Raw genomic sequence first — 16,333 nt, forward strand, 5'->3', positions numbered from 1 at the left:
ACCTACAAGGAAGGAACCAAACAGTTGAAATAACTAGAACTGCAGATGGTGTAAAAAAGAAAATCAAGTCAAAACCATTGCCCATACAGAGAGGAGTCCCACAAGGATCAGTCCTGGGACCTTGTTCTCTACATCATCTTTGTCAATGACCTGCCAGACTACCTAAATAATCTCTGCTCAACACTAATGTTTGCGGATGATACAGTGCTTTTACTGAAAAACAGAACACCTGCACACATTGAGGTTGGGTCATACATTGCTGTCAATATGGCACAACAATACTGTGAGAGAAATGACCTAATATTAAATGAAAAAAAGAGCCAGCAGCTAAATCATTGGAAGAGCAAAAGAGGTATGCGTGCTACCAGACCTAGAACAAATTGGAAAAGTTAAGTACCTTGGGGTCACAATTGACGACAAATTAACATGGACTGACCATATAAAAAAAACCTATGCAGCAAACTTAGCTCTGCCCTATATGTACTGAGGAGACTCACTCACGTCTGTAATCAAGACATGGCGAAGACTGCTTTATTATGCCGTCTTCGAATCGCACCTCAGGTATGGGCTTGTGGTTTGGGGAGGAACCTCCAAGGCAAACCTCCAGAGAGTCCCTAGTGCTCCAGAAAAGAGCTGTTCGCATCCTCACTGGTCTGGGACCCAGAGACTCCTGCCGAGAGGCCTTCAAGGAACAGAAAATCCTCACTGTAATAGACTTATATATACTGGAAACAATACTCTTTGCTGTGCGGCAAAACCCAACAAGAGGTAATGAAACTCACAATCACAAACACAAGAACAGCAAATAACTTTACCTTGCCAATACATCGACTAGCAATGTTTGAAAAGCAACCCACATATGTAGGCTCTAATTTCTGGAAACATCCTACCTGAAGAAGTGAAGAAAGGAAAGACGCTGAAAATGATCTCACGCTGGCTCCTCGACCGTCCCTACTACACAGTGGAATAATTCAAAAACTGGAGGAGGGACCCTCAAACCGTGGACTGACTAAAATCATGCCAGAAACTAAGTATCACAAACACAACACTTACACCATTATAACACAAAACACTATTTTTTGACTTTTAATCTGTTCTCAAGGAATATGACTAATAAATGGTTTCTGATTCTGATTCTGATTCTGTACAAAAGTAAACGCACAGCTAAATCCCATGGATGGACATACACCACCATAAAAACTCATTCTTGTCTATGTAAAAATGAAGTTTAATGCAGAAGTGTACAGATCTTTCTCGACATACCTTACGGCTAGTTAGGTCATATGATTGTATTCAGTTTGTGTACAAACGATTTTCTCGATGGTTACCTTTAAGTACAAAGTAAACGCACAGCTAAATCCCATGGAGTGACGTGGAACGTCGTCTAACTCGTTGCTTGTAAAGAAATAAATATCCATATAAAATTTCCGACAATGGGTCAAATTCAATTATCTAGATATTGTGCAGACCGACAGGCAAAAACTGAAATCTTTCTAGTCCCTCAATTGATAGATAGCCTACGCTTCGCTAACGATAAGCCAATTAGAGCATAATCTGGTCTTTAATATAAATGAGCGAACTTTCATGTAAATTTGGCCTCTTGACTGAATTCACTATACTGATCAGCAAATATAAAAGTCCAAATTTATCTTTTCACAAAGAGGACAACAGATAAACTTCATGACACAGCGGAATTTTAATCTTTCACCAACAAGTCGCCTAATCGTAGAAAAGCTTTTCAAGGGTAAACACTTTCGTATCGCGCGTGTATACAATGGGGTGAGTCATTAGTACATTGGCACATTTTCTGGGGCAGGACTTCTTAGTGTGTGTTCGCAGTTCAAGTGTTCAAAGTGGTAAAATCTTAAACTGGCGTTCCGAGATTTAAGCAATTTTACATTACTATTCGGGACACTTTGGAGAGTTCTGTAGAAAATTACATATCTTACAACCAGGTACGTGAAAATCATTAGTAAACCACTTAATCGTGAACTATTATTTTTGTGAAATTACCCAATAATTGAAAAGGGACATAGATAGTATCTTTCTTCACAAATCCTTTTTATTCTTTGAAGGCCATCCTTTTAAACACTTTAAAATGGTTTTATTTTGAGTATGCACGAATGCAAGAGAGTTTTATTGCATTTAAAATAAAATGCAATATTTTAACCTGCATTTGTTTAACCTGCAAACTAAATAAGTTTGCATCACTATGTTATACAAACATAATGTATTGTAGATTACTGTTTATGAGCTGATGAGCTTGATGAGTATGAGTTTCTCTGTACAAATTTTTAGAAAGACATATAACTAATATGCATATTTAATACACTACGATTTAGGGAGTTGAATTTCTTGTTCAAATAAAAAATAACCTAGTTATCTGCTATATTAAATAACAGGACCACAAAATGTGGATTTACTTTGGATATCTTAATCTAAAATAAGTAATAATACTAATAATAATAAGTAATACTAGTAATAATAATAATATATGTACCAAACAAATTGTGAGGTAAGAAAGGAGTACATCATCACACACGTGTGTAGTGTAACATACTTCGGTGAGGCTGCATGCAAAATTGTAAGTATATTACTGCCCATGTTACATGTTAAAATGTCATATAAACATACTTAGTTTGTAATTATTTATTTGTACCTTTATCGTTTGCCATCATGGTTACCCGTAAGACCAATGAAAAATATTCGCTAACGCTCGAATGACATTCGCCATCATCGACCTCAGTGTTGCTCATGTAATGATGAAGCTTCATGCAAACGTTTACGTCAGCATGTGAGTTTGTGATCAGTGATATGTGCAGACAGATACAGAAATGAAATGTTTCCAGTTGGTGATAGGCTTCGCTAACACTCAGCCAATGAGCTCCCTATGATGATTGTCAACCGCTGAATTTCTCATAGAATTCTCTTCTATTTAGAATATTGGTCTTAAATTAAGAAACTCTAGATTTTTAGGTAAAAATTAAATATTCAAATAGTGGAGTCTTAAGTAACAATTGTTATATTACTTAAAAAATGTTCACGACGACGTGTACCACATCGGTTACACGCGATCTTTCACAACTACCGTCGTGTACCCGATCGGGTACACACCGGGCTTTTGTAGTGTGTCGTGCGCCCTATGGGGTACAAGTTGCTATACATTTCATTATTGCGTTTTTATTGTTAGCCTGTCTTGGTGGTTTGTTAAATTTGACTGCACGCTTAAATAAATACCTCATACTGATGTGTGACGCCTGACAATCGTCGGGCACACGATTGCTTAATTGTTAAGGTAAATTAACATTACATGGAGAGAAATTAAAAATAATGCATTATGAAATAATTTTTTTTGTGCCAAATCGCGAAACCTAATAACTTTCTCGTTATACTTAGACGTTTGACGTAAAAAGCAATTACTGATTTTTGCAACTATTATTTAAACATTCGAGTCCGGAACAACGCTGACGTGAACGTGTTTAAGGATTTGTTTACTAAGTAATATATTTGTTTACTGTATATTTTATACTTCTAAAATATTGTTATTTTATTATGTATTAATAAATAGTTTGTTTACAAACTTATTTGTTCTGCAGTTTTCTCGTTGCCATCGCGCTTACCTAAAAACAAATTTAAAACCATTTATATTTAAGTCTATAAAAATCAGTTCCTTTTTGAGATAGCGTGCATACAAGTAGAAATAAAAATGTCCAGCTGACGAAAAGGATTGCGTAATAATTTAAATGAAGGAAGCTTCCTAATTATATAGACTCCAAGGGCAAGATGTTGCCAATACTGACCTTGGTGACATAATTTCATGAATTAACTGAACAAGTGTGCGGACGTATAACAAGCAGAAGTGCAGTAAATCGGCCACTTAGATGACATGCTTATATAGTAGATTGGGCAGGATGTAGGGGGTCCTTGGGAGTAACATCAAAGGATACAGGCGCATCAGTTGCGTTAGCTATACCAGAGCAACATAGGTCACATTGTATGCTGTTAGAGAAGGTTGGTGTACTAAACCGTTTCTTTCTTATTAATGTTTTTAAATGCTGTTGAAGTAACAATTTAGTTTTATTTGTAAATAATATTAACTTTTCTAATGTTATTCTTGTTTCGCTAAATGTAGCTAATTTAATGCATAAACAATTGAACAGACTGTTGAGGTTCTACAGGGTATTTAGTAAAAAGAGTTTCAATACTTTGAGATTTTGTTGTATACATAAAAAATTAACAATAAATTTCATATGAACTTATGTCCTAAAACCTTTAGTTTTCCGCCTTTCTGTCTGTATGCGTTTTTTATAAAAAGTAAAACTGATACATACAGGGTGTTCAGTAAATGTGTTCCAATACTTTGGGATTTTGTTCTACACATAAAAATGAGATAAAAAAGTTTATATAAAGGTAATATATAAAAAACCTTTAGTTTTCCGTCTATCTCTCTGTATGTATTTTCTATAAAAAATATATATATTTTTAACCAGTTAATATGAAGTTATGAAACTTGAGAATTGTGTTAACCTTGGATAGATCTTTTTTCAAATAAAATAATAGCAAAATCTTGTCATCCGTTTTAAAATGGCGGTCGCTTAAATTGTTTCATACAAATAACTCAAAACCGATTAACTTCCGCCATTTTGAGACGAGTAAAAGAATGTTGTTAATGTTTTATTTTCAAAATTTTAGTACAATTCTCAAGTTTCATAACTTTATCTTAAGTGGTTCAAAAGATATAAGTCTTTATAGAAAATACATACAGACAGATAGACGGAAAACTAAAGGTTTTTATCTATTACCTTAATATAAACTTTTTTATCTCATTTTTATGTGTAGAACAAAATCCCAAAGTATTGGAACACATTTACTGAACACCCTGTATATCATGTATAGCATATCAGTTAGCAAGAGAAGATGCAATTCTGTAAATCGATTAATGGGCTTGAATTAAAATTAAGTTTCTAAATCCCGTTGAAAAAACAGCTTTAGTATGTCTTAGATGCTCTAGAAAGGCTAAGGAACCCGAGTAATAAATTACTTTAGCGTGCGTAGAACGGGTTCGACGGGCTAATTGAATTGATTTACAATTTTAACCGGTCACATTACGAGAAACATGTCGAGAACTTTCGAGAAGTTGCCTTGCTAAACCGGGTATCCGGTCAATTAAACTAAAACTGCACAAATTCTGATATTTATTACAGCTTGAGTATAAATTACTTCAATTTTCACATATTCCTCTTACATGCGTTCTTAGGTTCTTACGTAGGCCGAATCTTTGAATTTTCAGAATGGATTTTAGGATTAATCGCCTACCCGCATATTTGTACAATGTAGACATCATTTGTTTGGTTATTTAACAAAAATTGTTTGTTACCCTCAAATCTTCTTTAAACATGTTCACACAATTTCAAATTATTTACCTGAATGGACATTGTACAGGTATTGTTTTATTGTGAACAGATTTTTCAGCCAATTTGTCGAACTTTGGCTGAAAGTGTCAACAGCTGGTTAGTGCCAATTAAGTTTTGTTTCTGAAACTTAAATACTACAAATTTTTCTAAATACCAAAATATTCCAGATAATTTTTAACTCTTTCTTCTCTTCTTACGAACCTTCCTCGGATTTCAATGAATATTTTACAAAAAGAATTAATCCAGCTAATTCTGAAGATTTAGCGCTTAGCAAAACATTTTGCTATTAATTTTTATTTATAAGATAAGCATAGCATAATTATTTTAGGATCGCAGTTATACCTGTTTATGCATGTGCCGATCCTGGTTAAAATTTGGCACTAATCAAAAAAATTTTTATGAATTCATGTTGTTATCGTAACGATACATTTATATCAATTTATTTTTATTTATACAATCGAGGTACATTCGGTAGAATAAGAATCTTTCTACAATATATTTATTTATTTTAAATGCTCTTCCAATTTATGGTGTATATCTCTATAGAGACATTCTTGCAATCTATAATCAAATTAAATTAATATACTGTATATAAATTGAAAAATCTTCAAATTTGACACTCCAATGTTTGGATAGTTTGGATTTATTACACATAGTTGACAAACCGTCACCATCGTATGATAACACCGATTTACAAGGTGGGCGTTAGGGAAGTCAATCCTAGAAGGGCTGAAAATTCTCAATCCTGTTTTCCCTGTCTATATGTCAATCCAGACGATAATTCAAAACCGATCTGAACTATAGGCAAAATGTTGCATGAAGATTCATTTTATAAGTGAACATTGAGTAAATGATAGTGTATGTCACTCCACGGGCTTTGCCTGAGCGTTAGTGAACATCTTTATATTGGTCTTATGGGTAACTATGATGGAAGCAGGAAAATTACAGAATAAATAAATTTGTTAAAACTCAGTACGATCATATGATATTTTAACATGTGACATATCAACACATATAGCTTTAGACTTTAGAATTTGGTAACAAGCCTCAGAAAATCCTGCAACGCGACCTGACTGCCTTGCATTACTACAATACTGTGTCTATTCGTCTGTATGATAGATAACTCTGGATAGACAGGTCCTAGAGACTTGAACCTTGGTATGTACCAGGGTAGATTGTACCAGGGTAGATGTACCAGGGTAGATGTACCAGGGTAGATGTACCAAGGTAGATTGTACCAGGGTAGATGTACCAGGGTAGATTGTACCAGGGTAGATGTACCAGGGTAGATGTACCAGGGTAGATTGTACTAGGGTAGATGTACCAGGGTAGATTGTACCTGGGTAGATTGTACCAGGATAGATGTACCAGGGTAGATGTATCAGGGTAGATGTACCAGGGTAGATTGTACCAGGGTAGATGTACCAGGGGAAGATTGTACCAGGGTAGATTTACCAGGGTAGATTGTACCAGGGTAGATGTACCAGGGTAGATGTACCAGGGTAGATTGTACCAGGGTAGATGTACCAGGGGAAGATTGTACCAGGGTAGATGTACCAGGGTAGATGTACCAGGAAGACCTTGAGGAAGACCTTTAATGATTTTTGGGTCAAAATGTTAAAGTGTAATTCGTCCGACACTTTCGTTACATTGTTGATATGACTGGCCTATAGAAAGTCCAAAGACTAAGGAAACTAATAGGTCTAAACAAGTTAGGAAAAGTAATAATAATAATAACAGGTATTTAAAATAAACTCATACAAATAAAATGTATGAACCTCTCACTGCGTCTTGTAGATATTGAGAGTGGTTTTGTCATTATGGTGGCAGATACATTATTAGAGGAAGTCTAACACTTCAAAGTTCCACCTTCGGAATATGTACACCTTTATTGAGAGTTTACAAGGAATAATGACGTTATCATGTTTTTGCTAAATTATACTCAGAAATACGTTTTTAAGGCCTTTGAAATATTGCTTGAGTCAGGTATTTGTGCACCCTTTCTATTGAATCGTATTTTGGGGAACCTGTGCAAGAGTTTTCAATCAAAAAATCAATTCGCGTTATATAGCAAACTTCGAATTTGATAATGACTTTCTGGACAGTTACAAAACATTAGTACCTGTTTGCCGTATCTCTACAACGCATAAACAACTATATTTTATCTGTTGTCTAAGGGTACCTTAACCAGAGGACGAGACAAACGTGAACATTAGACGAGGTACTAAGGGACGGGGATACACATAACGGTGGTTTACGAAAGTTTGCCTTCACAGGCAAGTGTTTATTTTATAAACATATTGCCATAACTGATTAAAAGATGCTCCAATGCCCTAGGTGTTAAAACTGGGCTTAAACTCTGCTTAGCGTATAATGCTTTTATAAGTGTTGAGTTTCTTGAGTTGACGGGAATCACACAGCGAAATAAACTGACTCCAGAACTGGAAGTGGGTGGAAAAAACGAAACAGTTTGTCCTAATGTTGCCTGAATTTTAGTTGCAATAAACCAGGTTTGCTATGCAATGAATATATATATATACTGTATATGCCCATTGATGCAACTCAGCACCAGGCGGCGCTGCAAAATATAAACGTTATCAAAGCGCCTGCGCATTATAAACGGCAATTACGAGACAGTTACGTATATTAAATAGCCAAACACTATGTGAAGGCGCTAAGTTTTGATATATATTTGTTTTTAAAATAAATTTCTAGTTGAACTTTAAGCTCGAGTGTTATACCCACTTTATAATAAAGTACATGTACGTGTACAACGGATATAAACATACACTTTGGCAGATTTTCTTGATCTTGGCAAAGAGGTAAACTCTACATCACCATTGGAAATATAATTCACTAGAATACACGAGCAAAGCTTACGAAAAGCCTGTGAAGCCGCGGGAAACAGCTAGTAAACTATATGATTTTATATCATAACCTCAAGAATAATTTCTTCTTTCGCTGTGTCCCCAATCCATCTTGGATACACCAGACCGTGAGAGGTCTGCATCATCGTCTCATATTCCTGGTACTTGTTTAATTCTCTACTTCACCTTGAACGATTTGAATGAACAGAAACAAAACATGAGTTGCTCACAGGCAAAAGCATTATCCCCTATTTCTTTTACCAATGTTACCTTTGTTAGATCATATCGAATTGCCAAATAAATGTCATTTTCCTTGACTATTTTTATATTACCCGTTTCTTGTGTATTTTGTGAACAGGCGTGTGTAACATTTTTTATAAGTTCTATTATAGCATTTGAAAACACCTAAGATAATATTGGAGATGAGTAATATGTAGCATATAAATATTCTTACAATAGCTGAACATTTTTTTAAAATCAAGAATGAATATTCTTCTATAACTATATACATACAGAAAACAAAGTGTTTCTACAAAGATATCTGCAGTTTAGAAACTCAATGTACACACGTTTTTGGAGTGTACAGGGTGCATTAGGAAAGTAATCCACGTGATTTTATTGTGACACGACTATTTATCAAAGCGCGCTCGGACTGGTCGGGTGTGATGTGGCAGGAACTCTGCCCCTCTAAACGCGTCCAGTCTTAGACCTCAGTTCATCCCAAGCAGTAAGCGTGGTAGGACATTTCTTTGCACGCAGAATGTTTTTCGATTGTGTCACGTTGCAATGGAACACTCGCTGGATCAGCGGTACGCGACCATATTTTGTATGCGGCTTGGGAAGAATACATTGGAAACTCATCAAATAGAGACCTTTGAGGAGGAGTATATTTCGTGATTTCAATGTCGATTGTGGGACACACAATCTTCTCCCAAGCCCCAAAAAAGCGCGCATGAGCAACTCTCACATCAAAACAATGCTGATTGTCTTCTTTGACGTCCCGAGGAAACATCCATTTTGAGTTTGTACCGCAAGGACAATCTGTCAACGCAACATTTTACCTGGAAGTGCTCAAGAGACAGAAACGCGGTGTCAGCCCTGAAATAAAAAAAAACTTTTTCAAGCTCCACCACGACAATGTCCCCTGCCACACGGCCTTTCGTCGTTACCCTCCCCGACCCAGAACAAGACCCTCATGGTGGCCAAGCCTCCTTACGGTCCTTACTTGGCTCCATGTGAATTGTTTTGTTTCCCCTACTGAAGAAAGAGCTGAAGAACATCCAGTCGGTGGTGAAGTCGGTGGAGAACATCCAAGCTCACGTTACAAGGTTCCTGAGAGGCATTCCAGTCGAGGAGTTCCACGGGTAGAATCGTCTCCGCGGGTGTAACGATGCATGAGGAGACTATTTTTTAAGGTTTTCAACCATTTGTAACAATTTGACGAATACATCTATTTCTCTTATAAGATGTGCATTACTTTCATAATGCACCCTGTATGTTTAAACATGTGGTAGCATTTACAAACAGGGGAGTTAATAAATTTAGCCGTAAAAGCTGGCTGCCAAAATACTGCGTTTACAAGTCACATTTCGCTACTCTATCCTTCCTACCAAAAGGGGGGGTGCTGTCAGAGTATTTCACGCACAATCTACTGAAATTGTAAAAAAAAAGAATTAATTACTTTCTTGACATTGAAAACCTCTACACCCAAATGTTATAATTAAGCCAGTATTTTTCTTCATGCATTTAACAGAAATTAAACCCTGATTAGGCTGACATTATCAGACTACTTACTTTCAGACTATTTAACACTTGTCCACATAGTGCACATATAATAAATTTCCTTCAAATGGATTTTAAATGTGTCATCTAACTCTTTTTACCTGAGAGCCTGAAAGTCCTAAAATTAGACTGGGCAAACTAAAACAGGATGTTTTTGCAGATTTTATTACTGCAAGCTAAGCGTTTGTAGCTTAGCTTCTTCTGTCTTCGTATTAACACTGAAGGCTGAATGGCAAATAAACTATTTATATTATTATTATATTAATAACTTATGGATGGCTAAGTACTGGTGGAATACAAATTGAGAAATGCTATGAAATTGAAATTTAAAATTCCTTACTTATGTTTATTCTATAACGAATCCTGAAATGGGGTTTGAAAAAAAAACAATTACGTAAAATTACAAATGTTGGATAATTCTGACTAATTATAATATCATAGAATAAAATTGAAATGTTAATTCAGTGTTTAATTCTTATATTTCTTATTTCCTTTCAACGGCAACACCATTAATTACAATGTAATAGCAAGATAAACTATGAACTTTAATTTTATTTTTGGGAAACTATATACTCACAATTATTTGTTTGGCCTGAACATAGATGTAATATCTCATCATATGCTCATTTCATCTTTCTACATACTTAAAGTTTCAGCTGAAAAAAAAACACGTTTGCGTTATCTTAGCATTTTCGGAAAGATTCTTAATTTACTAAGATGGGTTTCCCCCCCACCCCCCCCCCCCCCCACCCCCCCCCCCCCCCACCCCCCCCCCCCCCCACCCCCCCCCCCCCCCACCCCCCCCCCCCCCCACCCCCCCCCCCATTTGAAGAAGTTTTAATTATTTGCCTTTTATTTAATAACATGATAATTAAGTGATAAATCAGCTGTAAATTTTATTTGGCGTTTTGTTATTAATTTTATAAATATTTAACTGAAAATAAATGGAATATATAATACCATTGTTGCACTGTATGGTATTATATATGGGCTTACTATGGGGGTTTTGTATTTCCTTATCTGTCCTATGGCATTGCATTATGGGGCAGTTTGTGGGAATGCAGCTTTTCTGAGACTTTTCAGACTACAAAAGAGAGCGCTCAGAGCGATTCTGAAATTGAAAATTAGGGACTCGTGCAGGAATAAATTTAGGGAACTTGAGTTTTTTGTCACTGCCCTGCTTATACATATTTGAGACAATAATATATTGCCGTTCGAAGTGTGTGCTAACGCAGGGTAGGGACGTTCATAATTACAAATACTAGAGGCCGGGAAAATTTCAGAGTTGCCCAACATAGACTAAAATCTTACGAGAGTCTACCATCTGAAGTTGGTGTAAAATTTTTGAACAAACTTCCTGATAATATAAAGAACCAGACGAACCCTATGCATTTTAAAACGATTACTTAAGCGTTATTTAATATTAAATGAGTTTTATAGCGTGACGCGAGTTTATGGAACATACAACTTGATCGGACATCTCTCACTGGGTGTTGACCATGTCTATTCTTATGTTGACATTGTTAATTTTAGGAGTAGATCTTGTCTTTTATTAGGTACAATTGTTTAAATAAAATAATTTTAAACATTAACATAATTTATTGATAAATCTATAGAATTACACGATAGTTATAGAGTTATGACGAATTGCTATACAAATTTTGTATTTGTCTTCTGGCAATAAAGAATTGTGAATTGTGAATATTAACTATACAAACACCACATTAAAAATTAAGAGACAACTTTTTTGTGAGACAATGTAGTTTGGAAAAATGTATTGTTACTTACAATAATTGAGATTATTGTAAAATGATACAGTTTACCTTACATATAAATTTACTAGAGATTTTTATCTCAAATTGAAGAACTCTATTTTGTCTATACTATTTTGTGTAGTAATTTACCCAATGTAAGTAATTCAATAATAACATTTTTCAGGTGACTACTTGATACCAGCTGGATCTGTTCTGAGTCTCGAGATCTTCCAAGTTCACCGATGTCGTGACCAATGGCCTCAGCCAGAGACCTTTGACCCTGACAACTTCCTGCCAGAACGAGTCAAGACTCGACACCCTTATGCTTATGTGCCCTTCAGTGCTGGTCCTCGCAACTGCATAGGTAATTATCAAGACATGTCTTAGTGAATTATAATGTCTTGATAAAAATATTTCCAACTAATTAAAATTCTTCTTTAAAAATGATTAGAATTTTTTAAATGAATTTTGACATAAATTTAATGTCGGATTCTTGAAAGAAAGTGAAAGAAGAAAGGGTTTGTTTGGTTCATCTCAGAAGTGGGACTTGGAATTGTCAATTTGTTATTTTGGCAAAAATTATTCTAGCACAAATTATGCGTAAAGAACAATAAGTTTTCTCTCTCATATTTGATCCTATAAATATTATTTAAAATGTTTATTTTGCTTACAAGAAGATTCTAAAAACCTTTTTTACCAAAATTTCTTTAGGACCTACTATATAAACTAGCTCTAATAAATTCAATAAAACTGTATATAATTGCAGAGAGAGCTAGCTTCAGACAAAGACTGTGTTATTCAAAGATGCTTCAAACAAACAAAATACTCTATATGTATAAAAAGTGTATAACATTTTCTTTAAGCCATAAATTTATAGCTTGTGCTGAGAGCTGATAGAAAGTTGTCAAAGTCTAAAAAACTCAAAATATGTCAAATAGAGTTTTTGTTTTTAAACCAGTAAGTTTTTTCAACCCTTTTTTGAAAGAACCCCTAACAGAATATTTACTCCACGTTTCAAAAGGCTCATGGACCTTAAGAATTTGATTACTAACACAAAAGTTCTTTTGCTACAGACGCACAATTTAACAAGTTTTTATCTGAGTTTTAACAAAAAAAAATTAATTGTTAAAACGTTAAAATAACAAACTTTGTCTTTGTTTACAGGTCAGAAGTTTGCTTTGTTGGAGGAGAAGACTGTGATTTCCTCAGTGTTAAGGAATTTCAAGGTGGAGTCCTTGGAAAGGTTAGAGGATATAAATTTGATGAATGAACTGATCCTGAGGCCTGAGTCTGGCCTGAAGGTCAAGCTATACCCCAGGTCCTCAAAGTGAAGTAGAAAACACTGATCTTGCCTGCAGGAGTGGGAACTTAGTCGATCATGAAGGCTGAGAGAGAGAGAGAGAGGCAAACAATGTGAAAATCATTGGTAGGGATAAAATGAAACAAGCTATTGCATTGTTGAGTGAAATAAAGCAATTCAGAAGACTGAATAGTATTAGTACTTTGACAAGGGAAGAGTTTAAAATAGGGATAAACCATAACTTACTGGGTGTTCAAATTTGTATCCGATAAAATATAAATAATAATATTTCATTGTAAAACACACCAAAATCAGATTTTAGTTTAGATTATTAGTTTTATAGAGATTTCTTTATAACTTAATAAACAGTAGTACAGAATAACAATATATTATAAACTAAAAAAACATAAATATCAAACTGACTTTAAAACTCTGTAATTCATTGGGGTTAATTTTATTCTTCGTGAAATTTTTGAAAACTTTACTACTCGTATACCCATTTTAAAACTTTGTATAATTTTCTCTTTGTATAGAATTTTGTAAATATTGTTTTATATATAACATTACGCAATGACGTGTACATTTTTGTTACTTTCTTATTCTTTAAGTTTTATTACACCTGTTACTGTTACTGTATATAGTATTAATCATTAGGTTTATTAGGTCAATTGTTATTTTTATGTAACTGCTTTCACAGTATGCTAAAATGTTTGTATTTATTTTATTTGTTTAAATAAATCTATTTTATTTTATTTTGAGTGTTTTTTAGACATCCTTTATTCCTTTATTATGCATAAAACATTAAAAAATCCTACATTTTTTTAAGAGTTGGGACTGCTCCTGGTAAAGTGTGATAATATTATTATCTGAGATAGCCAATTTATTCTTCATTTTATCTAGTTTCAGAAAATATATAATGGTATGGTATATAGGTTCTTTTGAAGAAACATTAAATATATTGTAAACACCACAAATAATACAAGCAAGGCTAAATTTGTTACTATACATACAATTATTTTAAAAAATATATAATTTTTACAATAAATGTTTCCAAAATATACCAAAATTAAAAGAATTATATGTACTACAAACCAATAAATAAGTTAATAAATGATTTCTAAATATTTATGAAAAGTGGTGGGATGTTTCTAAATTTGTTATTATGGTTACAATTATTTTCAAAAATGAAAAAAAAAATGTTGGCACTGTTTCCAAAATATACAAAAATTTAGAATAGTATAGCCTATAACAAGCTATAAACCAACATAATAAACCATACCCATGGTATATCAGTAATTTTCAAAATATCTAGATGAAACCGATCTTTCTGGCAAGTTTTATGATGTCACTGTTGACATCTGTAACCAAAACAGTAAAATAAATCTCACCATTAAAATCATCAATTCTTATTGCTTGAAATGGTACATAAGTAGAGGTGGTAGTATTAATTTATATAATATATGAACTGTCAAAACACATGCATTACAGTGTCGACTGCCACCCATAAATTGATTTAGATTGATATTATAATGTTGATTGCCAGTTCTAAGGTTAAATAGGAGAATCTTCATTACACATTTGTTTTATTTATTATTGGTTGAGAGTCAGCAAAGTCTATCACTTGATGGGCTAAAAAATTTCATTTCTGTCTGTCTGTCTATATGTTTAACTGTCCCCATGATATCTTGAAAGGAACTGTCCTAGATAGACTTGAAGTTTTGCAAGAAGATTCGTTTATTTTTATACCTAAGTTTGATAATGGTGTATGTCACTCAAAATGATTTGGCTGACGATGGCTGAAAATCTTTACATTAATATTATGGGTAACCATGATGACAATGAGAACATCACAGTATAAATCAATTATTGAGTACAGTCATTTAACATTTTAACTTGTCACATCTAAAATAAAACATGTAGCTCTAGAAATTTTTCATGTAGCCTCAGGTATGCCTATTACGTGACACATGACGTGTAACATTAATATTCTTCAGTTTCATAAGTATTTATAACATAGTGTGGAGTATTCAAGATGACATACATTGACACAATGTGCCACTAGCCACCTTCATTCGGCAAGTGTTCTCAACAAAATAGAAACGTACACAGGTGTTTTTCAACATAATAGACTGAACAATTTGCTCTATGACCAATTTATATTAGAACATTAGTACATTAGAGTGTTACTTCGCTGCTACACATATTGTTTTGGTGATGTATTATATCTGCTATGCAATTTTAAATTAAAGTCGTTACACTCATGAACACATAAGTAGTTTCTTAAGGCAGGACAATATTTATTAAAAAATTGTTAGTATTATAAAACCATCTCTTCACTTAAAACCAACCAGATTGTATAAGTTTTTGTGCCAAACAAATTGGCATACACAACAAAAAGTAATACAGTCATACTGTAATGGTTTTAATGTTTTATCTTAGTAAAAGTCAACAGAATCTAAATGAAATGTTATATCTTTTATAAAGTATACTTGTTTAATTAATATAAATACAATGTGACACTATGAAAATTGTGTTATTATAGATAGTAATTGGCCTCATGTGATTCTTATGAGAATATACTGACTTGCAATCTATAATAATTGTTGTATCTCTCTATATAGTCTAATATTATGTCACTTTCTAGTCTAACAATTAAAATATAGTATACTGAAAATAAAATTGCAAGAGGTTTTCACGTTTTTGCTTGAAAAGTGTTTTTCAGGATACTATTTTTGAAATCCTGTTTTTAATACATTTGCAATATTATATTTTGTGATTTCTAAATGCGATATATAGACTACATCATTATAGTGTTTATCTAGATGTTATTAACAAAATACTATATGAGAAATCAAGTGACTTAATTGATGAATAAAATTTGTACTGCTAAAATTTAACGTAATAATAATTTTGGTGCAAATTTTGACATGATACACTGGTATTAGCAAATGAATTTGGTGTAGATTCTTCTTTACTGGGAGACATTAAGTTTCAGATTGTACAGGAGTCTGTTGAACACAGTTTTTTTAACATTTTAGAGAAAGTTGGGATGAATGATATTGGTTGATAGCTTTCTATGTTACAGTGATCACACTTTAGTGTTTTGGGTAGATTTTTAAATGTTTTAGCCTTTTTTGATCCTTCAGTCATAATTCTTTCTTCATGAATTTTCAGTCTTGTTTTTAGGTTGATCTTGAGTTCTTTTTCTATGGCTTT

At 33.6% G+C, this 16,333-nt stretch overlaps 1 protein-coding gene across 1 annotated transcript; it reads left to right on the forward strand.

Moving 5' to 3' along the window:
* The first annotated feature begins 536 nt into the window (after positions 1-536).
* LOC124363434 (cytochrome P450 4C1-like) lies at positions 537-13,869 on the forward strand. The gene is made up of 4 exons (XM_046818683.1): positions 537-707; positions 9,545-9,645; positions 11,994-12,181; positions 12,982-13,869. The coding sequence occupies exons 1-4, from the start codon at positions 537-539 to the stop codon at positions 13,146-13,148; spliced, it is 627 nt and encodes a 208-aa protein (XP_046674639.1). The 3' UTR covers positions 13,149-13,869.
* Positions 13,870-16,333: the final 2,464 nt, after the last annotated feature.

The sequence above is a fragment of the Homalodisca vitripennis genome, chromosome 5 (genome assembly GCF_021130785.1).
Source record: "Homalodisca vitripennis isolate AUS2020 chromosome 5, UT_GWSS_2.1, whole genome shotgun sequence".
Lineage (NCBI taxonomy): Eukaryota > Metazoa > Arthropoda > Insecta > Hemiptera > Cicadellidae > Homalodisca > Homalodisca vitripennis.

Coding starts and splice junctions, on each gene's coding strand:
- LOC124363434 (XM_046818683.1), top strand. CDS start 537: ATGCCGTCTTCGAATCGCACCTCAGGTATGGGCTTGTGGTTTGGGGAG. Junction 708..9,544: donor AGGAACAGAAAATCCTCACT/GTAATAGACTTA, acceptor CCCCTACTGAAG/AAAGAGCTGAAGAACATCCA. Junction 9,646..11,993: donor CCAGTCGAGGAGTTCCACGG/GTAGAATCGTCT, acceptor TCAATAATAACA/TTTTTCAGGTGACTACTTGA.